At 44.6% G+C, this 25,550-nt stretch overlaps 1 protein-coding gene across 1 annotated transcript in view; it reads left to right on the forward strand.

The window, feature by feature from the left end:
- Nucleotides 1–25,550, forward strand: part of gripap1 (GRIP1 associated protein 1) — a 53,609-nt gene that overhangs the window by 2,492 nt on the left and 25,567 nt on the right. The window contains exons 5-22 of the mRNA XM_042097143.1: nt 1,032–1,139; nt 1,653–1,815; nt 3,216–3,394; nt 6,384–6,432; nt 7,280–7,350; nt 7,519–7,566; nt 7,686–7,717; nt 8,835–8,882; nt 9,671–9,770; nt 10,381–10,458; nt 12,371–12,463; nt 13,255–13,389; nt 15,050–15,145; nt 17,052–17,264; nt 18,815–18,928; nt 19,986–20,063; nt 21,560–21,655; nt 24,795–24,851. Of these exons, the coding sequence (XP_041953077.1) occupies nt 1,032–1,139; nt 1,653–1,815; nt 3,216–3,394; nt 6,384–6,432; nt 7,280–7,350; nt 7,519–7,566; nt 7,686–7,717; nt 8,835–8,882; nt 9,671–9,770; nt 10,381–10,458; nt 12,371–12,463; nt 13,255–13,389; nt 15,050–15,145; nt 17,052–17,264; nt 18,815–18,928; nt 19,986–20,063; nt 21,560–21,655; nt 24,795–24,851 (1,758 nt within the window). The remainder of the gene's footprint in view (nt 1–1,031; nt 1,140–1,652; nt 1,816–3,215; nt 3,395–6,383; nt 6,433–7,279; nt 7,351–7,518; nt 7,567–7,685; nt 7,718–8,834; nt 8,883–9,670; nt 9,771–10,380; nt 10,459–12,370; nt 12,464–13,254; nt 13,390–15,049; nt 15,146–17,051; nt 17,265–18,814; nt 18,929–19,985; nt 20,064–21,559; nt 21,656–24,794; nt 24,852–25,550) is intronic.

Raw genomic sequence — 25,550 nt, forward strand, 5'->3', positions numbered from 1 at the left:
GTATGTTTAACTCAATACGTTTTTAAAGAATGTTTGCAGATGAATAAATGAAGCAATTTTTATTCAGCTCGGTCTTGCAAAGTGTAGTGCAGCCTCAGGTGATGCAGTGAAGCACTCATACTGACTTTATTTGACAATCCCTCTGGAATTATAACTGATGCAGTCATTCAAATATTTTTCAAATATTTCAAATATTTTGTTTATGTATAATACAGTCTACACTTAGAGAAGTAGTTTCTTGCTGTGACTGCCACAAGTTTTTATGTTCAGTTCCTTCAGTTGGAAATGAGAGAATACACTTGTTGCTGATTGTCATGTTTGGAATTTGTCTATATGTGTATAGAAGCAGAACAGAGAACATCAGTTGACCTGTGGATAGATGTTTAACCACCTTTGTTTTTCTCTTTTTGTTTTGAAGAGAAATTATGAGCAGTCTTTGTGTCCATTTCAGTAATGGATAATGTTTGAAATGTTCCTGCATGTGCGTACATTGTTCCTGCATCTGTATATTAACTTATGTGTTTGTTTCTTTACCAAAGAGAGGCTGACAGCAAGGCTATGTTTTATTGACAGTCTGTTTTGCTTTTGGTAGTGGGTTTAAGTCATTTGTTATTGTGAGGAAATAGGATTGAGTATATGCCTTGAGAAGGGATTGTCAGTCATCTCTAATTGTGAGGATAATATCCGAGTCCATAAGAAGGCTAAGTGTCAGTTGTTTCTTGTGATGTATTTGCCGTTGCACCTGCATTTGACTAATTCTCCATAATCTTTCATTGTTAAACTTGAATGCGTCTTTTTTTGGCTGTGAAATGCGTCTTTTTTTGGCTGTGATGGCCAGCTGTGTCTCTCTGTGAGTCCTCTCCTTCCATCTGCATATTAGGGGGTTGATCATCATGAGCACTGTGTCTTTGTGAAGCGGTGATTGTCAGTAATCTGTGAAATGTGAGGCCTCAGGGTCTGTGTTGGAGCGGTGATTGTCAGTAATCTCTGCCGGCCCCTGCCCTAAGCTGATTCTGGCTGTGTGCCCGCAGGAGGTGGATGCCTTGCTCAGCGAGAATGAGATGCTTCAGGGGAAGCTGCACAGCCAGGAGGATGACTTCAGACTGCAGAACAGCACCCTCATGCAAGAGCTGTCCAAGGTGCTGGAACTTGACTACCCCACTCACCCCCACTGCACACAACAAACCTCTTTCATCCCCCATAACTAAACATTCCACAATAGATTACAAATATGAATGCAGTTTTAATTCGTACACATCCACCATTATATACATATATACTTATATAATATTGCTTGTTTATTGTGTAAATATTGGTTTATAAAGGGATAAATAATTATACTGGCAAGATATATCATTTTAAGTTTTGTTTACTAATATTTAGTTTAGTTCACCATGGTTCCCAAAACATGTCACCGTGCTTATAGGAGACATGTATGTTAATGTATCCTTTTGGAATACTCATTAATTTATAGCTCATGAAGGGTAAACCATTTGACCTGTCTGAGTCGATACCCAATCCTAGCACTCTTGTCTACTCTCCCATATCCTACATCCTACATCTTTTGGTATCTTTTTTTATGCTCTACAACCTGTAGCCAACATTTGGCGCATGGTCTTGATAGAATTCCACTGTGTTTGCTCTCACCGTAGCTGTGCTCCCAGATCGAGCAGCTGGAGCAGGAGAACAAGTCCCTGCGGGATGGGAAGGGCCTACAGGCCACGGCCCCAAGCCCCGTGTCCTCTCCTGGGCCCGTGGACGGGGAGCTGCTCAGGCTACAGGCCGAGAACTCTGCACTGCTCAAGAAGATTGCAGGTACCTGGGCAGAGGCGTGCTGCTTTCTTTACACAAATGCACCTGAGCTGGCTAAGCAAAACAACTGACTGAAAATGACATTTTTACAACAAGAAATTGAATTAATTGAAAACCAAGTCAATCAAAGACACATTTACAGCTTTAAAGTGTATTAACTTTTATCTGGAGGATTATTTGTGTTCATTTTTTGTTGGGCAGCTTTCAGAAGCAGTGTAAAGCACTGATATTTTGTATTGTGTACCATGCATCATTATGTTGTTAGCAGCAGACATCAACAGGGCAGCTACAGGGGCTCTAAGGGCTCTAAAGGACCTCAAGTGATCTGCTAAAGCAATCAAAACTTTACGGCCCTAGGCCACAGAATGCTTTCTAATGGGTCTGACATCTAATACCTAATATCTCAATGTCTTGCCTTGTCTTTTGGCTGCTGAATGTTGCACTTTTTTTGCCGTGTGCCGTCACTTTCTCCACTGCATCAAAGACTAAATTAATTGCTATGATTATTTCGATAGGCCATAGGCTACAAATTAAAAGCGCTGTTGGTCGGACACAAAGCAGAATATTGAAATAAAGGGGCACCAAGGCCACAGTGGCCTGTGAACCTTTGATTGTCAAAGGAGCATCACGGTCAACGCAGCGTGTCGTGGCCACCGTAAAATTCCAGCTCTGTTTGCAACGCTGATTGAGTCACATTATTGGAAACAACTCCGGTCCATGGCACTTTAACTGTTTAATAAACTTCTTACTTATTTAAGAAAGTTTTGGGATAAACAGGCATTAACTATTTAACCTACTGTATAAGCATTTCAGCCATGGTTTACTTGAACCATACAGAGTGGCAAATACTACTGTTATCATGATAAATGGGCTGCAACCACAAAAGACTATCTCTTTTCCCCTCTAGCGATGACTGTAATGCTCGCTCTTAAAGTATGGATTGGTTCTGCTGTTTAGTGTACCAGTGGTGTTTGGCTGTACAGAATGGCCAGTCGTTTCACTGGGTGATTTTTATAATAACGTGTTAATGATTTTAAATGGACTGTGCTCCAGAGTTTTCTATTGTGTTGCCAGACATTGAAGCACCCTGTGGTGTCAGCATTCCCCGTGAAGCGGACTACATATCAAGGCTTTAAAACTCCACCCTGCTGGGGCCAGATAACGGTTAAAACTTGAACTTTGATTATTTGTTGCATTTACAATCTCCCCCTGGAACCACCCCTGTCAGCATCAGAATGTAGCAGCTTTGCACTGCTGATTGAGTCTGTGAATTGAGAGGGTTAGCTCTTTCATAGTGCATACTTGTGTATGTTCCCTTCTGCCCCGGCTCCCCAGCCTGCCTTTCATGTGTAGGCTTGCTCTCAATCATGCATGTGTTTGTGTTTTTGTTTGTTCCCACTCAGTCCTTCAAGAGCGGCAGGAGAGCCAGTTGAAGAGTCCGCGGGGAGCCGAGGTCACAGACGGCAGTGTGGCGGTGATAGATGGGGCTGTTGACAGTAATGGGGTGCAGCCGCACCCTGACACCAGCGGGAGTGTGGGCATGGAGGATGGCGAGACTGGTCACAGTGATAGGCTGGCACAGGTAAGGAAGACAAATGTGGATTAAAGGCTTTTACACACTCAACGCATTGGTCACTGCGTGGAGAGTGTGTGACGTCACCAAAGCGCTATAAGCATTTATACTTGCGCTTTGGCCACGCGACACTAGTTGCCAAGTCTACTACAAACCACCTACCCTCTGATGCCCAAAGAATTCATCTTTATTATTTTTCTAGACTACTTTCATTCACGTTGTATGCGTTAATAAGCGTTTTAAGTTTATTTAGGATGTTGGCTATATGAAATGCTGACATGTCAAGTCAAGTCATTTTTATTTATAAAGCGCATTTAACATGTACTTAGTACAATCCAAAGCGCTCCACACACAAGACATTGACACATAAAGACAAACAATGCTGGACGGAGCGGCGTAGTCACCAGCGTACCCATGACATCAAGACAAACAAACAATTTACAAAATAACAAAAGACACAAGACAGGTGCCGGACAGAGCGGCGTAATCGCCAGCGTACCTGTGACATCACACCAAGACATAGGCTACACAAATAAACAGACAGACAAATAGACAGTGACAGTAAAGCAAGCCTGTCTTTACAAAGACAATAGGCTTACAGAACAAGACCAGACATAAAACATAAAACAAACGGACTCAGCGCTCATGCAGACAAAGACAAAGACAAACAGAAAAACACTCAATAAGTCCGCAGGCAGGTGATGATGCTTCGCCAGCAGTTTAGTCCACAAGTCCCCTTTCAGCCCGGTGAGCAGATCAGCCAGCAGATGAGGGGGCGGTGGCCGGCTCTCTCTTCTCTCCGGCATGGTGATTAAAAAGTCGCTTGCATGATATTCCTGTACGTTGCTCCTGGACAGTCCAGTGGCGAAACGTAGGCCTGCAGCTAGATGGCAGAGGTGTGAAAGTTGGCAGACGTTGGCAGACGGTGAGTTGAGTTCCCTTGGCAGACGATGTAAAAGTTCATACCAGCAACTTCTCAAGGTGTAATCCTGACACCGCTTGTGCGTTGACGTCTTGATGGTTGACGATATTGGATAGCTAGTTAGTTAGCTAGCTAGCATCACTATGTTGACATCCAGACATCTGATGACAGTTCAGCTCAACTAACACTCAAAAGCTCACAGTCAGCTCCCACAGATGTAATCTCTCACCAGACACAGAGAAGGTATCTCTCGTAGTGCAGTCATCAGGCATATTAGCGACAGGCAGAATCTTCACTTGTGGACGTGGATGTTGTGGTCGGGGTCTCGGACTCGAAACAGGTGTGCGGGCTAGCAACAAACCGCGTTGAAAAAAGCACCTACAGATGCTCATTATGTTCATCTTCAAGAGTGCACACTTCGACAGGACACATTTATACATAAAAAGACGAAAAAGACAAACATTCAAACATAAACAAGAAGTGTTGTCAGTGTCAGTCTGCTATTGTCTGATGTTTCACGTCACACTCACTGGGAACGTCGGGTATATCGGCCACTTAAGTCTGTTAACCCTTAGAACCCTAAGCTGTTTTTAGGGCATTTTCACTACCTTTATTCATAAGGATTTATTCTGGTCATTGTAAGTGCCACACACACATATTATATATTGTTTTTTTCAGCAGAGTCTAGGCTATCCAGATCCAGATCATTTCATGTATTAGTACTAGCATTGATTTTTTATTTTTTTTTATTTTTAAAGAATTAAAACATAAAAAGCATATTATAAAAATTCTTATATTTCGACATGTATCTCACCACAGCAAGATCATAGCTCTACATGCATTTCATGTGTGTGTAGGGCAGACTGTCCTGAAGCGGGCAATATAATTGCCATGTTGGAGGGATACTCTGGGGCTGAGCAATTTCAGAAATATGTGGTGTGTGATTTACGGAAATAAATGCCATTTTTTATTTAGTGATGAAAAATGACCTTTCTGCGCTCCATATCTGTGACACGAACTGATCTGACCTGACTTGACCCGAGGTTGCGTGTTAGTCTGCATGCCTATGGTGTATGCACTCATGATGATTCTCAACTTTTTACTGCATTGCCATGAACAAAGTACAGGCAAAAAAGGTGTTTCTTTGTTGAACAAATTGGGATGCAATGTGAGCCTTGAATTGGATGCCATGCAGGAATTTGCTAGGATCTCAAAACCGGATTATGAACATGCTTAGTTATTATGAACATACAAGTTATTATTTTGCTGTCACTTCGTTTGTTTCATGTACTTGGTATCAAATGATAGCTCTGAGTCTCCTCTTTCATCTGACATGCGTGGCATATCTGTCCGATCACGGGTCCGCGAGTAATTTAAACGAGAGTAATGGGTGTGCAGCGTTGGTTTGTGTACATGACATTATTATTTTGCAGTCACTTCGTCTGTTTTTATAAGCCAGAAGGATCGATATACATGGTACCAATGGATAGCACTGTGTCTCCTCTTTCATCTGATATTCTTGCCATATCGATGCGATCACGGGTTCGTGAGTAATTCAAAAGAGAGTAATGGGTGCGCAGAGAAGTATAGACTGTAAATATGATGCAATTTGATTTAATTTCATGTTTTTTTTTTTATTTTCATACTTCATCGTACAGACAAGCGTGTAGTCTCTTTGGAAAGCCCCACTTCTGCTCTGTCATGCAATAAAGGTTTCATCTCGCTGCAATAAACGGATCCGGAGCAATTTAACAGAGAAGAAAGGGTGTGTTTTTTGACGCACTTTGCGTCAATCGGGTTCTAAGGGTTAATGAATGCTAAAAAGTGTTTAGATAGATAGATAGATAGATAGATAGATACCGTATTGATCCCCAAGGGTAAATTCAAGAAATTCTGGTTTACAAGGGTTGGTCTGTGATTTCAGATCCTTTTACTGTGCTTCTTGTGTCTTATGAAGCTCTCAATGATATTCAGATTTGAATTTTGACTGGACTTTGATTGCTCTTTGATTTTGTCCCTTCCTAACCTCCTCTTTCCTTCCCTCCCTCCTCCCCCCTCCCCTTGTCTGGAGTGCAGGCAGAGGTGAAGTGTGCTACTCTGGAACAGCGGGTGAATGAGCTGAGTGGTGAGTACCTACCTACCCCCCCCCCCCCCCCCTTTAACTTCAGTGCATCTTCTGTGAAGTTGACTAGGAGAGCAGTAGAGGTGAACCCGGCCTCTTTTGGCTGGAGCTGTCGCTTTCGGTCTTGTTGATGTCACAGAATACCAGTGATTACACTGTTCAGTGCACTTTCTCTTGACTGCTGCATCTATTCACAAACACACATAACTTCCCACACAGTATTACAGAGTCTGCATTTATAATTTTTCACTTTTTTTGTAATTACAAGAAGAGTGCACTAATGATGCATAAACAGTGTCTTTTGAAAAAGTTGGTGAACACAACAGGGGGCAGCATTTTGACCAATATTTCTGGGCAGTCACATGACATGATTTTTAATTCTAACATGATGAGCTTTTCACAGATAATTAAAGTTGGTCAAGGTAAGGTGTTTCCCAGTATTAGTGTCACTCTACTAGCCTGGTAAAAACCAGACTCATTCACTTTGTGAATAGAGTCTGGGGACTCACGATTGGGAAATGTTTCCAACAATAACATGGTGACGGGCATACACCTTACTTCCTACTTCGCACAAACTTTAGAAATTGACAATAAACTGCATCGGCAGTCAGGAAACAATGTATCTGGCGTCCGATGGAAACGTTAGTGAGGTATGGTGTTCCTGACTAGCGTCTCCCTGAAAGGACATCTGGGTGGGCGTGGCCAGGCTACCACTCGGCAGCTTTGTTCAAAAAATGTCCCTGTGTTGTCATCGCCTGAGCAACACTTTCTGTGTTGTATTGCTGATGCTGAATGTGTGTGTGTGTGTGTGTGTGTGTGTGTGTGTGTGTGTGTGTGTGTGTGTCATCAGAGGTTGAACTCAAGCTGCAGACTGAGATGGAAGAGAAACTCCTGCTGAAAGGGCAGCTCCATACTCTAGAGGTGAGGACCCACCCCCTACCCCCACCTAGGGCACATGAAACACTGTGAGCCCAGTTACACAGAAAACCTCATCTGCTCGCCCACAGTAAAATGCAGAACTGATATACTTCTTTTAAAAAAATAACTTATTTATGTGTTTGTTTGACTATGTGTTTTCTTCCCCACCAGTCCTCCAAGCAGGCCGATGTGAGCAAACTTAATGAGGAACTGGCAAAGGTAACCTCAGGCCTTCTCTTGTGTTCAATCCGCATTTCCTGACATGCTGGCTTGTGCCTGTTGGTGTTGTAGTTGTTGCTATGGATTTGTGAACAGCATTGTTTGTCACTTTGTTTCAGCTCACGGATAAACTGAAGAAAAAGCAGGAGAGGTGAGTAATGGTTGTGCTGATAGTGCAGCCTGCTAGGATGCCTCGCTTTGCCACGGTGTGTTCTGACTTACATAGGTTACAGTTTGGATAATGAGATTCTGCATCTGTATGCGAGTCACACCTGGTGGTGGGACCCGGAACAGTCATCATTGAAAGAATACTTCCGAGAGGCAACTTATTATTTCTGTACGGAGCATGAATTTGTTTTGTTTGCTTTTCCACTGATTGGTGGTTAATGGATCATTTTTGCCCCCCAGACATGATGGGCTGTAGCTGAGTTTTTCTTTTCTTTTTGAGAGAGAGAGAGAGAGAGAGAGAAAAAGAAAAAGAAACAATCCCTTCTGACTTGTGTGCTAATCTGTGACGGATCACTTGCGGCCGGTCTGGTCTGCAGCTCACCCCCTCCCCTGCCTTCTGAACGTGGGTCCATTTTTAGGGGCTGGTTGTGACGCAGGACCTCTCTCTGTGCTGTGGGACTGGCCGGGTGATTGGGTGCGGTGGGATGGGAGAGGAGTGTGGGGGTCCCCTGCGGAACCAGGGCAGTGGCCCTAGTGTACTGTCAGCAGACGAGAGTAATGAGTCTGAACCTGAACTTGTTGTGTTGGCAGTGTGGCAGGGCAGTGTCATCTGCTGCGTCTGCAAACAGCACAGCCCACAATCCACAACTCACCACACACACACACACACAATGTGACGTGCTCTCACACAGTCGTCTTCTCTCACACAAACTCATAAACAGACACAGATAATCACTTTAAAACACAAACAGAAGCCACTTACCAGAGATACGAACACACACATTTGCTTTCGCATAAATACGCACAGACACAAACACAAATGCACACACAGTGGGTTACCTGCTGTGAAGACCAAAGACCGTTTCACACAAAGACCACAAACATGTTTCTAAATATGAACATGGACAACACTCTGCAATGCACAGGAAACCCACAACGAACATGAATCCTTTTCAGAAGTTAACCATCTTAAAACATCAACGGTACTCAGGCCTGTCTTCGTATTGGATATAGTGATGTATTCATGTTAACAAATACAATGTGCTAAAGAGATCCTCACGTCAATATTACTCACTCAGCTATTCTATAATTCTTTACAGCTTTTTGCGGCTCCAAAGCGAAAAGGAGGTTCTCTACAATGATAGCAGGTAACACTGTAAAAAAGCACACCAAACAATGTAATCCATTTTTCATTCATTCGTTTTCACTCTGTCTGTTGAAGTGTGTCCATATATTCCTCCATATATCAACAGTGACATTTCTTTCCTTTATTTAATGGCTTTTAGTTCTTGAGCTTGACATGGTGCAGTCCCCAAAAAAACTATAATATTTCCCACGACCTGGTGGCTCTAGATTTTCCTTATCACTCAACCATAAAGTTTTACTTCCTGATGTTGTGTGTTTACCATGGCACGTCACAGCTGATAAGGTGTTTCTGCCACATTAGTCTGGCTGTGTGAGTTTGTCACAGTGCCATGGTGTGGCAGCCTTAATGAGACCGGCTGATAAATGTTTCAGGCGTGTGGATATGAATACTAAAGGTGCAACACCATTGTTATGTATCGACTGAGATTAGTCGTCTAACCTGCTTTTACTTTCTCTTGATCTCCAAAACTCTCTGCACTAAAATGACCTTCTTTGACATTCTATATAACTTCTGTCATTCGACACATATGACAGATATGTCTAAATGTCTTCCTATCACTAATTTTTTGAGTCATTAGAAATGTTTGCTTGACTGTAGACATACGGTTGTGTATTAATATGTGCTTTTACTGTGCTCTCCGCTGAGAACTGAAGCCACATTGGCATCAGTGGGCTGTCTAGTTTGGGATGCCCTGAAAAGTGTTTTTAATATGTGGCCTTTGGAGAGGAGTCGATAGGGCGCTGTCGCAGGTGGCGCATGAGGGATGACATATTTGTGCTCCCGAATCAGGACGAAGATCGATGAGATCCAGCAGAGGAAGGAGGAGGAGCTGAAGTCCATGAACATCCGCATTCAGAAACTGCAGGCAGACCTCACGTCGGCTAATCAGGTGGGACACAAACAGACACACACACACACAGACAGACACACACACACACACACAAAAACATGCTTGTTAAAACTTGGTAGTTAAATTGACAGAATGTAGAATGCCCCCCTCCTTCCCTCCTCCAAACCCCCCGATGTAGATGTGTGTTCCTCCTCTAGTCAATAGCAGGTAAGCAGAGTGTAATAATACCCACGCCACAGCCCTCAGGGGAAATGGTAAAGACTGCAGTCAGGGTTTCAATTTGTGCTCCCTCCTCAGTGCCACTATTTCTGGATGATTTATGGTGGGCTGCCCACTGCAGAATCAGTCACTGTCACACCAGGGGCTGGAATGAGGGCGGAGGGGGCTGGGGTCGCCGTTGGCTCCGTGTATGTGTGTGTGTTGTGAGGGGAGGGGGGGATGCTAAATGTATATATACATATGTGTGTGTGTGTGTGTGTTGTGAGGGGAGGGGGGGATGCTAAATGTATATATACATATATGTGTGTGTGTGTGTAAGAAATGTGATTTTGTGTGTGTGCGTTTATGTGTATGTGAGATTGCAGGTGGTAAGGTAAAAGTTGTATGTCTGTCCGAGGGAGGAATGTGATTGTGTGTGTGTGTTTTGTAGAGTATAGCCGAGTTGAAGGAGCAGCTCCAGAGTAAAGAGAAAGAACACGAGGTGGCTCTGCACACGCTGAAGGATCAGGTAACGCTGGTCGCCCACAAAGCTCACTGAGTTCAGGCCTCTCCTGCTGCCTGTCTCTTCCTCTGCCATTAACTTCCTCCTCTCTCTCTCGCTCTCTCTCTCTCTCTCTCTCTCTCTCTCTCTCTCTCTCTCTCTCTCTCTCTCTCTCTCTCTCTCTCTCTCTCTCTCTCTCTTTTTCTTTCTTTCTTGCAAACACTCTTTTCTCTCTCTCTCACTCTCTCTCTTTCTCCCTCTTTCTCTCTCTTTTTGTTCAGAAAGCCATATAACTTGTCCAGTCATTAGGGGGCTCCCAGACACCCGTGCTCAAATGGAACACTTAGCTGAACTAGTCTCCTCGGAGCCGTTCTGAGTTATGCGCCACAAACACCACGGAGTCCACAGTTAGCAATTAGTGTCTGCGCCGTTACACAGGTGTTCATTATCATTCTCACGGAGGGAGTTGTGCTAATCTCTGCTTGTGTCGGAGCGAGGGGGTTAGACACATCCCAGCCACCTGTGACGGCAGATTGCACATTCATTAATTCTTTCTTTCTTTCTTTCTTTCTTTCTTTCTTTCTTTCTTTCTTTCTTTCTGTGTAGTTACTGAATATGTAAGAGTACTACATAAATGATGTCCTGATAAAAAAAAAAATGCAGTCATGTTGAAAGGCCTTCAGTGGCATTCATCTTTATACTGTGTTGGGGATGCTGACTGAAATGTTCTAGGAGTGTGTTGTTGGTTTCTGCCTGGTCTTAAGTCTTTTTTACTGGCACCAGACAAGTCAAAATCCCTGAGCGAAGCACTTTTTGCGCACGAGCGAACTGTCCACAACATTTAAAAGACATTGTTTCCCGCTGCCAAAATGTCTTTTTTTCTCCTCTCAACCCTTACTATGGCTTTGCCCAAACTTGAGTTCAGAAACTTTTAAATTACATTTTGAGTCTGCACTAGTTAATTGACCGTTAATGAAAGTGCGAGTGAGAGATCGGCTAAATAATTAAGGATTAGTGTGAGTGAAGAGCTTACGTGTGTGTGTGTGTGTGTGTGTGTGTGTGTGTTTGTGTGTGTGTGCGTGTGTGGGAATGGGGTGTAAGGGTACTGTCTAGAGCAGCTCTGGTGGGAGCAGGCCTGTTGTGAGGGTAATAACTGCTCCTGGATGGCCCCCACCTTCTGCCTGAATTCCTCCAAATGTCACTCTGTCCCTCACAGGAGTCACTGACATTAATTAAGCAAAAGGTGGACTAAACCGAGTGATAAAGAAGAAAAGTTATCTGTGTGTGTGGGTGGGTGTGTGTGTGGGTGTGTGTGTGGGTGGGTGGGTGTGTGTGTGGGTGGGTGTGGGTGTTTCTCCCTTCTTCTTTAAGTGGAAATGCACTGATGTATTACTGGAAGGCTTAAGGATGTGCTTGCCAGTGCTCTCATTTCCTGGCGCTAGCTAATTCTGTTGTACTTATCTCTCTCCTCCCCGTTCCTCTCAATATGGTTTTGTCCTGCCCTTTGTGAACCCCAATGCCCCATTCTTTTGCCCTTCCCCGGAACTTTCCAAATTTGACTCTTTTTTTGGTAATTTGCAATTATTTGCCCGTGTTTCCTTTTCTCTCCCCTTTTGTCTCAACCTTCATTCACTCTTCTTGACACTTTTCCACCCCCCGCCCCATCTCCTCTCCCATATTCATACTCCTTCTCTGTTCTTTTATGGTGCTTCTCTTCTCTTTTTTGCCCCCTTTCATCCACTTTGTCTCATCTTCTCTCCCTCCACCGCCGTCTCAACATTTTCCCCGTCGCCCACCTGTGCTCATATTCTCTCTTCCCTCCATTTCGTTTCTCTTTCCCTCTATCCCCCCCTCACCATTCCTTTTCTCTCCTCACCGCTTTCCCTCGCGCTCCTTCCTGCACCCTCCTCGTTGGTCCGTGCGGCGGCCGTGGCTGCAGGTAGCGTGTCAGAGCGCGGTCAGTCAGGAGCAGGTGGAGGGCATGCTGAGCGAGAACGACGCCCTCAGGACTAACCTAGCCGCCCTAGAACAGGTACTGCACACCACTGCCCACTGGGCCAAGCTAGTCCCACACCTCCACCACCTAACGCCTCCGTCCAGGTGCTGCTGCTCACCTGGGCACCACCCCTCCATCATCATGCCCAATCACCAGGTGTAGATGGCTTGTTTTAACACACACCAATAGCATCACCCACTTTCCGCCTGGTGTGTGGCTCCATCACTGTTCTTCTCATCACTAATTCATTTGTAAGTTCACCATCTCCTTGTTCACCAATTCTCAGCTGTAAAATTGAAAATCAGAATCCCTCTGGCATGGAGTAGTTCTCACCTCTCACCAAACTGTGGTAGTCTTTCACCCTCTCACCTACTCATTCCTTGTGGCAGCATATAGCAAAAGTCTTTGTTTTAGCTGTTCTTTTGTAGTTGCTTGGTTTCACGGGAAGAACCCATCAAATTCACAGTGCACCAGGAGGAAACTCACCTGCAGTCATCTTTGACTCTCACTCTGTTCGTGCAATTGCATTTCTCGTCCATCACATCATCAATGTTTCAGTCATAGGTGGAAAATTCAAGGTTTGGAAATCTGAAAGTCCAGTCGTCTCTCCATCATGAAGCTCAAGGCACAAACCCAAACAATGTCACTCCGATACTCAATACACACTCACTCAGTGTCACTGACACTGGAAAGCACTGATTTCTCAAATCAATTTAGTTATAGTAATGGAGAGACATTTTGCTCTGATACTCTTGACTTTTCCACCTCTGATTTAGTTCAGACCTCTAGGCCTCTTTGTCTGATGGTGTGTGTGTGCGTGTGATCAGATCCAGACAGTTAAGACTCAGGAGATGAACTTGCTGCGTGACCAGAACATGGCTCTGAATGCAGAGCTGCAGCAGAGGCGGACTGACCAGGAGAGTTTCATGGCCCAGAAGGACGACCTCAACTCCCAGCTACAGGTCAGAATTCACCCTCATTTCCCACATGGTGTCCAGCACACTAACAACCCCTTAGCATAGGGGCACTCTCCTGCTCCTGAGTTTTCTGTATGAACATTGCATACCTTTGTTGGTAGATGATTGATTCGGACAGCCTCTGATTATTATTTGTAGTCTGCCTCCATTAACTTGGAAAGGCATTGCTTACACTGCAAGACATCCACTGCTGAAGTCCCTGATGTAATTGAGTGTTGTTGTTTAGCTCCAGCACTGTGACTACCATCACCTTGTTTCTTTCAACTCCACATCTGTTGCCTTTCAGGATAAACACGTATGTTTGTTTGATTGATTGGTTATGTGCAATGAGCTGTAGTCCTGAGACAACCCTGGTTCCTGTTAATAGAGCAGCTGTTACCCAGATCTGAGTCAGTGCTATACTCTTAGGTTTAGTTGCCTCATGTAACCAGGTACAGGTGCAATGCTATTTTCACGGATAACCAGATGCATTCCAGTTGATGGATGCATAATACTCATTATACCTGGCACAGCTAAGATCAGGCATTCACTAATGAAACTTAGCCTGCCGTTAGATTACCAATTCCTTGAGACTTGGAGTTAAAAGCATGACTTGCAAACATAAACAAATGGTCCTAATTCACGCATTTACTGATGCTGTGCCGCCTGTATGAGACTCAGGGGTTGCCTGGTGTCCCTTGTTGTGTTGAAGGTACTAAGCAGGCACCAACTAAACTGCAGAAACCTCCGAAAAAAGCATCCGTTAAATACATTAAGTTCTTCTTGGGCATGGATCATTAATTTACTTTTGGCTTTCCACAGCAGGTGTTGCATTGGAACAGAGCGGGGAGAAAACAGCCCCAGTGTAGCAATTAGTCTCAGCAGTCGCAATGTTTCTTGCCAGGATTTAGCAGCTATACATGTTTTCCTTAAATCATTAACTCCCAATTTTGTGTGACAGCCAGGATGTGTTTATAATTGCCATAATAATATTTTGCAAAGGTTGTTTGTGATTTGCAACAAATGAAACGATAGCAAAATGATCTGGAAAAGGGGTAAGAAAAAGAGAAATGGATGCTTATTTATTTACTTTATTTTAAAGTTTGGTTTTAACTGAAACAGTTTTTTGTGTGCAGTTTAATAAGATCTGCTGTCTGACAGCTTGCCTTAACAGCTGCCTCGCTGTTAGGGCAGGGTAGCACTAACAAGAACACGAAAGGCGTCAGAATTTAGCCAGCTGTTGTCACTTCTGAATGTTGCTTACAGATTATGAATATTGTATGAAAGGTTGCAGGGCATGCAGCCACATATGCTCGGTCGGAAATCTCACTGACTTCAGCAATCGTTCAAGCAGGTTTTAATTTTACCACTGGAAGGTATTAGACCGAAGTCAGGGGCCAGAGAATTGAGTTATCAGCTTGCAGAAACAGACCCTGAATTTTTAATATGTATTTTTTACATTAGCAGGGTGAATTTAATTAGCGGGCATTGTCACATAATCCTTTCTAATTAGGATTTAAATTGGGGGAAAAATTATGCATTTATTTTTGGTCTGGGCTGAATTGTTTGTGTTTTTGGCAGCCCTAGCGAAGTTCTCGTTCTCTCTCACTTGGTAGTTTTGCCTGTTGTGTCACTCAGGGCTGAGTGCTGTTCTCTGTCTGCTTAGGAGGCGAACCGGGCCAACAGTCGACTCCTGGAACAGCTGAATGAATTGGGCCAGGAGAAGGACAGGCTACAGCAGGACCTGGAGGAAGCCAAAAAGGTATTGGCCTAACACACTCACTCACTCACTCACTCACTCACTCACTCACTCACTCACTCACTCACTCACTCACTCACTCACTCACCTTGAGCTGCTGGTGTTAGTCATATTATAATATAGTTTTAGGGCTAGAGGCTTTGTTTCCTGGCGCTTTCTTACAATGACACACACACACCCATAAGGTTCTTGTTAGTCTTCTTCATTTTTCATCTCTGAGTCATGCTTTCCTTTCATTCATAGTACATGCTTTTACACAGTAGGGTAGGCACACACACACACACACACACACGCACGCACACACACTTGGACTGTAGGGCTCCATTTTTAGTAAGTAACATCCACACACTTGTCCATGTTGAGCGCACAGCTGGTGGCCTGTGATCCGCTATCTCCTGGCGTGTCCGATGGATTTGATGAACTCTTGACCATAATCACCTCTCCATTAGCTCTCAGGTCTTTGTGGAATTCATTCGAAATGAGGCACATTTCCACCGGATTAAGCCACAGCCTCATCCCACCGCCACCGCCACCACCACCTCATTTCCATTCAAATCAGACCAAAACCGTTCCGACTGGACTCGTTTGATGAAAATATAATTTATATGCAGATGAATCCTCCAGTTGGAAAATCAGCGGGAAAAAAAGAGAAAAGCAGTCGTCTAATTTTACATCTATTTTAGGTTTCAGGAAAAGCCAAGACCTTTAACCCCGATGTGCTGTCGTGCTCTCTGCAGTCAAATTCCTTCAGTGCTCCAGGGCTTGCTCTCTCTCTCTCTCTCTCTCTTTCTTAAAGAGGTGAACCATCCCACTGTGACCCTGGCAACAAATGCAAGTTGACACCACAGTTCCAGCATCAGCATCAGCAGGGCCAGTGGAAGTGCACCGGCTCAGTGCAGTTGGGGAACAGATAAAATGGCGTGCTGATGATGCACGAGTAGGCCAAAATGATCCATGGTGCACGGCCAGAGTCTAGGTACAACAGGGCCGTTTTATTTAATTATTTATATAAGAGAGAGAACATGAATGTGCTTTTAAAAAAAAAAAAAAGAGTTTTCCATTATGTACAGTAATTGAGAGGGGAAAAGTAACAATTTGCTTTTTAGGGTATGTGAAGAGAAGGGAAAGTTTTCTGAAACGGCTCTCCCGTCCTGGTGTCCCCACCACAAGATCACACCTGATAAGAAAGCATCATTAGAGCCAGTCTCTGGAAAAAAGGGCCGGAATTTTCTCATTATGGCCTGTGATCCATAGACTGAAGGTAAAATGAGCCCCTTGTCTCAATCACAACATTATTCCTCAAGAGCACATTGCGTAACATAAACAAGAACTCTCACACCCTAAACATTCCCCAAAACACACTCTCTGATCCACAGAGAGTGTGCAAACTTCAGGAGAAGGAAAACACCACCAGACAGCAGACCAGCAGAATACACTGATGAGAACCTAAATGTTAAATCCATAAACTTCTCTCTTTGTTGAAACAAGTCTGTCTCAACCATCTTCCCAAAAGAGGAAAAGAATCCTTTTATGTATAACTTCTGACTCAAAAGCACAGCAACCTCTAAAATGTAACGGCAAGTACAAGGCCGAGAGTTCGGTGAGCCAACTCTACTCGGTGTGTGAAAACAACAATGGTCTACTCCCCAGTGCAGTACCTCACCTCCTACCAGCACTCAAATGAAACAAAGAGATAGAATGTTGTTTTTCTAGATTTGAGCTTTTCTTGCCAGGACAGTGGAGCGTTGACTGGAAAAGAAAGGGAGAGCGACGCAGAGTGGGTTCAGGAAATTATCCCAGGCCAGGACCATACCTGGGTGTACCTTCTTGTGGACCAATGCTAACCTGGAGCCACATCTCTCCGAACAGGTGGAATGTTAACTCTGTTCTGATTTCTCCTCCTTCGCAGACGGCGGACAAGCGCAAGGGGATGCTGGACGAGCTGGCGATCGAGATGGCCCAGGAGAAGTCGCGGCACAAGGAGGAGCTGAGCGACGTGCGGCTGCAGCACGAGAAGGAGGTGCTGAGCGTGCGCGCCCGCTACGAGAAGGAGCTCCGCGGCCTCCACGAGGAGAAGAACCGCACGGAGGAGGAGATCCGGACACAGCTCCGGGAGGAGAAGGTGAGGGATGGAGGAGATCCGGACACAGCTCCGGGAGGAGAAGGTGAGGGATGGAGGAGATCCAGACACAGCTCCGGGAGGAGAAGGTGGGGGATGGAGGGAGGGAGGGAGGGAGGGAGGGAGGAGATCAAGACACAGCTCCGGGAGGAGAAGGTGAGGGAGGGAGGAGATCCCGACACAGCTCCGGGAGGAGAAGGTGGGGGAGGGAGGAGATCCCGACACAGCTCCGGGAGGAGAAGGTGAGGGATGGAGGGAGGGAGGGAGGAGGAGATCCGGACACCGCTCCGGGAGGAGAAGGTGATGGATGGAGGGAGGGTGGGAGGAGGAGATCAAGACACAGCTCCGGGAGGAGAAGGTGAGGGAGGGAGGGAGGGATGGAGAGAGACAGACAGATGGATGGGTGAGTGAACAAGAGGTCAGTCAGTATAGAGATACACACAGTTCAGATAGGAGGGCAGAGAAGGAGGGATGTGTTGCAGGGAGAGCAGGATGGAGAGAGACACAGGAAATAGTGAACTGGCAGGAGGTTATGAAAAGGAGGTTTAAGGAGACCATGACCGCTTCTGAGAATCCAGTCATTTTGATTTAATTCAGAACAACTACTGTAAATGTACACTGTACATGATCTGCAACCAACAGCGCTGCATGTAGTCACTTTTAAAACACCCTCATTTAAAACACCCTCAGGCCCCCCGCCCCCCACCACCCACCCCACTCCTGGAGTGTGACTATAGTTAGAGGACACAGTCTGCCCCAGCTCTGAGCCTGGCTCAGGCTTCCATCATCAGTCTGGCTCACCAGTGTGGGGCTCAGGGCCAGGGGGCCAAGGGGCCATGAGGTGGCTGGTGAGTGTGTGGGGGGATGGGGTGGGTGGATTTTTGAGGGAGAGCGCTAGCTGTTAGCCAGCACTGTTGTGTCCTCTTCGGCGCGTGAGGGATCGCAGCGCAGCGCAGCGCCACGCCACGCCACGCCACGCCACGCCACGCCATGCTACGCTGCATCGCAGTAATTGGGTTATTCCTGCCGCATACGCTCGCACACTTGTGGCTCCGACACTCTCCTTGTGTGTGTGGGCGTGTGTGTACATGCCAAGGGTGATTTGAAGAGAAATTGAGCTCTGTGATCACACATAGCGGTTGATAAGTTTTGCAAATGAAATTTTTAGGGAATCCTTGGGGTTTTGAGGTTGCATAATGTTCAAGACCTAATTTAAAGTTGTACATGTGTGCCTCCTGTTTGAGAATTCCCATATGCCTCTCTGATGAATGATATATGATAGTGAAGAGGATGTCCGCTCAGTTTACTGTGTTCTTAACCATTTCTCATGATGTCTGATTCTTAAGCATAGGGGTACCAACTCCATGTTCTTAAAAAAAAAATCTTAAAAAGTCTCCCCAGAACAGAATTTTCAACTGCTAACATCCACAAAGCAGGACAGCTTCCTAGCTCTTGGACAGTGCAGAAAAAGGGAGAGAGTGTGAGTGTTTGTGTGGTGTGTGTGTGTGTGTGTCCCACTCTCTTATTTTGACTCTGTGCGTCCTGCCCCACAGGCTCGTACCAAAGAGCTGGAAGGCCTGCAGCAGAGTGTGGAGGAGCTCCAGGCCCAGGTCCAGTCCATGGAGGGCACCAAGGGCTGGTTTGAGCGCAGACTCAAGGAGGCCGAGGTAACGCAGCACAGCAAAACCACACACAGTACAAACCCACTTCCACTGATCTCAGACCTTTGTGTGACAGTCATGGTTATTGTTTTAGTGTAAGTTTCTCAAGACAAAATCATCATGAGCCATGTTATAACCTGAGACATGAGTGTAGTGGTCTTTATGGTCATACAAAAGAAATAACACTATTGCACTACTTCAGAAAGTTCCATTCACATGAATGGGCCTTCCCAACCTTCGGAAGTTTGTTAAATCTATATAATCACCGCTGCAAAGTATATAGTGACTGCTGTCTTTCATATTTCTCCGCAAGAAGTCCATTCGCTTATTGCAATGCGCGTCAGGGTCCTGTTCTCCCTGTCGGGACTTATTTTCTGATAATTACCAGTGGACAATACATTATCCCTTACAGAACACGCTGAGCTGACTCGTGATGGTGACTGGCAGAACTGGCCAACTAATTTGCCTGACGTGCCATTTCACTTGCCCCAGGGCCGCGGGCCCTCGATCATGTTGAACCCTGCACTTGGGCCCTTTAGCTACAGTAAGCTACATTAGGAGACCTGTACTGGAGTGCTGAGATTTAGGGATGTTGTAATATGTCTTTATATTTACTCAATAGTGTGCATTCAGTCATAGAGAACTGTGAAACTAACACCAGGTATCATGAGCTCAGTTTCCATTGAGCTAAAAGCCTCTACCCGCAGTCCTCCATGAGACACTAGATGAAGGCTCCTGGTAGGAGACTGGATCTGTCACAAGAGGTGCATTAACAGGAAATTCTCTCATTACTCGTCTGGCCACATGATGTCACTATTGGTTTCTGCATGATTTCATCACTGTTTGCAAGCTGTCCCCTTTGGATCATGATGCATTCTTTATGCAGAGGCTTTAATGTGGCCTCCAACGGCAATGTGTTTCATTGTTGAAATTATTTTTTTGTGTGTGTGGCTCACATGACCTCTGGTTGAACACCTATCAATTATGGATTTGGGTTTCTAGTGGAGGCCAAAAGCGATCATGCTGTTCTAGGGGGTTCTAACAGCTTGTTCTGTTTGTGCAGGAGAGCATAGAGAAGAAGACTCTAGATCACCAGGAGGCGATCCAGAAGCTTCAGAAGGAGCATGTTGTCCAGCTAGAGGTATGAGGAGCACGCCCCAATCACCCCCCCCCCCCCCCAACAACACACGCACACACACATACACACACACGCACGCACACACACACACACATGAAGTATGAAGAGGGGAAAAGGGCAGTTCACGTGTGAAGAAGTGCATTTGTGTGTAACAACTGTTGGGCTGACCACACACACAAACACATACATACACGCAAAAAGTGCTTACGTATGTAAGGCTACAGGACAAACATGTGTACACACACACACGGACCCATGGGGCTGGCCCACACAGATTCAATACACTGCTGAGTGCAGCATTGCAGCTGAGGAGAAAGGCGTGACATGGGTGACTATTTCAGTCCGATGACTATCTGCTGCTTTTTTTAACAATCCCATTTAACCCCATTGGCCAATCTTCTCTGGTCTTGCTGGATGGCATATAATCACACTGAAATGTCTAATTCAGTCCCCCTTCTCAGGGTACCCTGCTGTGTTACATAGCTTCTGCTTCAGAGTTTGGTTCCCTCTCTGATAGAACTCCTCCTCTCACGATGAATGTGCAATGTGGACTTTTAGAGCACCGGTGCTGATTTATTTTCTCATGTGTTATTCGGACGCGCTGCCTTGTAGTGAAAGTAATTACTGGAGAACATGCAAGAGTAATTCATCACTCCGGCTGGTCCTGGGAGCTACTAATGCAGTGGAAATTCACATTAAGCAACCGCTGTGACACGGACCTTTACTTTTCTGAGGATAGAATTAGAGATGGAAGCACATATGCAGACAGATGTATAGCCCACAGAGGTGTAGGTGCAGTCTCAAAACTCAAATAAAGAAGTTATTGTCAGTGATGCCTCATGTGTTTTTCAGAGCCAATAGCTTTATGACTAGAGCCTCAAGTTGCACCCCAGAAATGAGGACCTAGTGTATTCTTTGGCCGTAGAAGTTAACAGTTCCAAGAAGGCTATGCGAGCCATGACTGGTTAAGTATGCGTTGAATTTGATCAGCTCACTGTGTATCAGCAACATCATCTGAGTCGAAGGTCTAAGGACAGCACTGACCTAACCTACATTGTAAACTCTGGAGGAAGTTACATCAACCTTTGAGTTTCAGGAGGAAACTGAACCTGTGTTAAGAAAAGAGCATGGCATACTTAAATGTACCAGCATGAACTCTATAAGCTGGAACTTATGCTCTATGATCAAAGGACATTCTAAACTAAATCGTCAATCAAATCAAGAGTCTAAGAATAAAATCACCAAAACCATTTCAGCTTATGCTTCATTTCATCATTAAAGAATATATACAAAACTTACTTTTCACAGAAGTTCAAGAATGTCTGTAATTGTGTATCCAGAAAAGGAACCTTTGAATGAACATGTACAGTACTACATCGTTACCTTTGTACTTTTGAACATAATAAATGTTTTGCTTAAAAGTATAGGCTGAAGTACATATGTATGAGGCCAGTGATTATTTGTATAGTGCTAGAAATGAGCTCCATCTCTCTGTACAGGGTAAGGAGGGAGAAGTGGAAGCTGTGAAGGAGCAGCTTGTTGAGGTGGAGAAACAGAGGGAAGTCCAAGAAGCCTCCATCGCTAAACTCAAACAGGTACAGTACAATAAAATCTGACTATGTTCTATTCAATTCAGTTTTATTTATATATAGTGCTATAGATCTCAGATGGCATACTTCCGTTAGTACACTTTAATGCAGTGCACTGGGCTTACTTCCGTAGTGCGTGAATTTTAACAGAATAGTGTCGTCTCGGATTGAACACCAACTCTGTGCACTTCATGGAAAACAGGATTGCAACATTTAAATACATTTCTATTGGTGTCTTCTAGTCGACGTGAACAGTTTATGTTATACTGTAACTTACTTGTACATCTGTGAAGCGTGTTTTTTTTCACTGTTGCTGCTCCGACTGCAATTGTTAGAATTTTGAAAAGGCTTCCTCCCCTTCCACTATGTAGCCAAGATGGCATCCGTTCAAGGCGAAAAGTGTCCAACATTCCACGCTCAACTTTTTGACCGTTATGAGTGCAGTCTGTGTCGTCAGAATTTTTCAGTGTGAACCCACTCGGGTGAGGCACTCAGATAAGGTATTGTAAGTGCAGAAGTACACCATATGAGACGCAGTGTACAGCGGGGAAAATAAGTATTGAACACGTCAACATTTTTTCCAGTAAGTATACTTCCAGTGAGGCTATTCGCATGAAATTTTCACCGGACATTAGTATTAACTTAGGTAATCCACACATACATAAAAATCCAAACATTAATGTCTAAAAGTAGAGTTATGAGTAAAAAAGTGGAATGGCACAGGGAAAAAGTATTGAACACGCTAAGAAAAAACAGTACACAAAGGCAAGGAATGGCAAGGAACAAACTGGAATCTATAAGTAGTTAGAGAAATTATCCCTCCTACCTGTGCAAATTAATGCTGGGTTAGTACATACTGGAAGGCTATAAAAAGGTTTTTTGTTACCAAGGTGTCACACAAGAAACATTTCATGATGGGTAAAAGCAAAGAGCTCTCCCAAGACCTTTGCAACCTTATTGTTGCAAAACATATCAATGGGACTTGTTACAGATGCACTTCAAAACTTTAGAATTATCCAGCAAGCAGTATTGTAGCCAATTATCTGCAAGTGGAAGGAACATCACTGCATCATCAACTGGCCATGCACAGGATCTCCTTGCAAGATTTCTGACCAGGAAGTCAGAAGAGTAGCCCAAGAGCCAAGGACCACTCGGAGAAAGCTCCAGAAAGACTTGGAGGCAGCAGGTACAATTGTTACAGAGAAAATCATAGGTAATGCACTCCACCACCATGGCCTCTATGCACGCTCATCCCGCAAGACTCTATTGCTGAATAAAAAAACATGTCAAAGCTTGTTGAAAGTTTGCTACACAACATTTGGACAATGAAATACTGAGAGAATGTATTCTGGTCAGGCAAGAGCAAAATTGAACTTTTCGGATGTCATACTACACACCATATTTGGAGGAGAAATGGCACTGTGTATCACCCTAAAAATACCCTACCAATAGTGAGGTTTGGAGGTGGTGGCATCATGGTGTGGGCTGTTTTTCATCTCATGATACTAGCAGACTTCATACAGTTGAAGGAATGATGAATGGAGTCATTTTGTTCTGGGAGAATCTTTCCATCCACCAGGATGATGAGGATGAGACATGGCTAGACCTTCCAGCAGGACAATGATCCAAACCATTCAGCAAAGGAAGATCTCAATTGGTTTCAGAGAAATTAAATCAAGGCCCTGACTTCAATCCAATTGAACAGTTTTGGAAGTTAACTAAAGATCAGGATTCACAAGATGGACCCCTGGAATCTTCAATATTAAAGGACTATCTGTTTAAAAGAATGGGCCAAACTCACACCAGAATACTGTGACTGATTTTCCACAAGGTATTTAAGAAATTTCAGCAGGTGTGTTCAATACTTTTTTCCTGTGTCATTCCACTTTATTACACATAACTCTACCTATGGAATGTTTGGATTTTTTTATATGGGTGGATTAACTGAGTTAATACTCAGGTCGGGTGAAAATTTCATGCAAATAGCCTCATTGGAAGTATACTTACTGAAAAAAATGTTGACGTGTTCAATACTTATTTTCCCCGCTGTATGTCTGTTGGCACTCTACAGAGCCCAGCTCGAACATGAACTTCTAGCCCCCTATATGAGCTCGGATATGTGTGGCACAGCATGACTACGAGTAAATGACATGCGATGCTATTGCATGCAGCCACTCTGGTACGGTTATTGGAAATATTAATAAGGCGATTAATAAAGCAGTGAAGCCATTAGACCAGAAAGGTTGGACAGGACAGATGTATCCTCTCTATAAAGTCATTGACAGTGCACTCTCCTCATCAGTGCGTGATATGCAGTCTGCTCTAGGTGAATGGACTCCAGAATCATGTTGATCCAAAGACAAATGATATGTAGCCTGCACTGAAAATGAATGCACTCTTGAACGATGTTGATTCAAACGCATCTGAGAGTATGTGCAAACTGAAACTGTAGACTTAATCCTTTTGGCTAACTCAAATTCTTATCAAGTGTGAGACTGCACAACAAAAAATAGACATAACAAATAGACCTCTTCATAGTGACAGATGATTAAATTTTTTGGGTACATTCCTTGACCTGTTTAAGGCTCTAAACGTAATTGTAATTGTAGCTCGTCTTAAAAATAGCTTTGCTCCAGTTTCTTTGGTTGGATTTACCCAATATTAAGGTTTCGTATTAAAACACTCCAGTGTTCGTGTGTATATGGAAGCTACTTAGCTCCCTTGGTGCGGGGGCGTGTTCATTGAACTTGTCCTCGATGTGACTCAGAACAGCTTTCCTGGTTCCTAGCGGCAGAACAATGCCCCCGCCTCTCCATGGATACATCTGTTGCTGCCAGGAGTCCCCTGGAGACACAGCGCCTTTTTTTGGCGACTTACAAAATTGGTCTTTTAACGAACCCCTGTCTCAGCCATGTTAACAGTGCGTTAAAGGAAGACCTTTATCTCCATTGTGTGTGTGTCTTTCTTATCTCTCTCTCTCTCTCTCTCTCTCTCTCTCTCTCTCTCTCTCTCTCTCTCTCTCTCTCTCTCTCTCTCTCTCTCTCTCTCTCTCTCTCTCTCTCTCTCTCTCTCTCTCTCTCTCTCTCTCTCTCTCTCTCTCTCTCTCTCTCTCTCTCCTTTTTCTCTTTGTGTCTGTGCCTTGCAGGAGATTAAAGACACTGTGGATGGACAGAGAATCCTGGAGAAAAAGGGAAGCTCGGCGGTAAGTGGAGGCCGACCACAAAGACGGCGGAGAGAGAGGGAGAGAGAAAGGGAAAGAAAGGGAGAGTGAAAGAAGGAGAGATGAGAGATGTGGGGGGGTGAAAGGGTTAGGAGAGCGATGATGAGTCGGCTCCTTTTCTTGTTGTATTTCCACTCTCCATTTTGAAATTGACACATTGACTTACAGATGGCTTCTGTGCACCTACCCCACCTCAAACAGTGTCCCCTTCCCCTCCCCTCTCTCCACCACACTAGATTACTATACTCATTAGGCTGCAGGTGGCACTCCTCCTTTCTCTGGTTCTCTCTCTCGGTCCCTCACTCTTCGCCCTCGTCCACTCCTCGTGGTCCTCGTTAAGAGACTTTTTTGTTCCCTTCATTCCCGTGCTCTGTGCACGTGTCAGGTAGATACTCATCACCTGATCGGCCCCTACGCTAATTACCCTGTTAAGTGATCTGCCTAAGCTCTTCTAGTAAACACCACGCCCAAATAATGGCCCAGCACATGTAGTGGACTACAGTAATGAGAAGGACATTGCGTGAAGGTTGGTTTCACTGCATTACCTGATGGTAGCGCAGGGAATAGACACCCCTGGTCTCTCACATGGTGTGCTTCGATGTGGCCTGATGTACACACCACAATGTTGACTTATCTGAGTGATCGCACACGTACCTGGGTAAGGTGAGATAAGCACTTATG

This window comes from Alosa sapidissima, chromosome 7 (genome assembly GCF_018492685.1).
Source record: "Alosa sapidissima isolate fAloSap1 chromosome 7, fAloSap1.pri, whole genome shotgun sequence".
Classification (NCBI taxonomy): Eukaryota; Metazoa; Chordata; class Actinopteri; order Clupeiformes; family Clupeidae; genus Alosa; species Alosa sapidissima.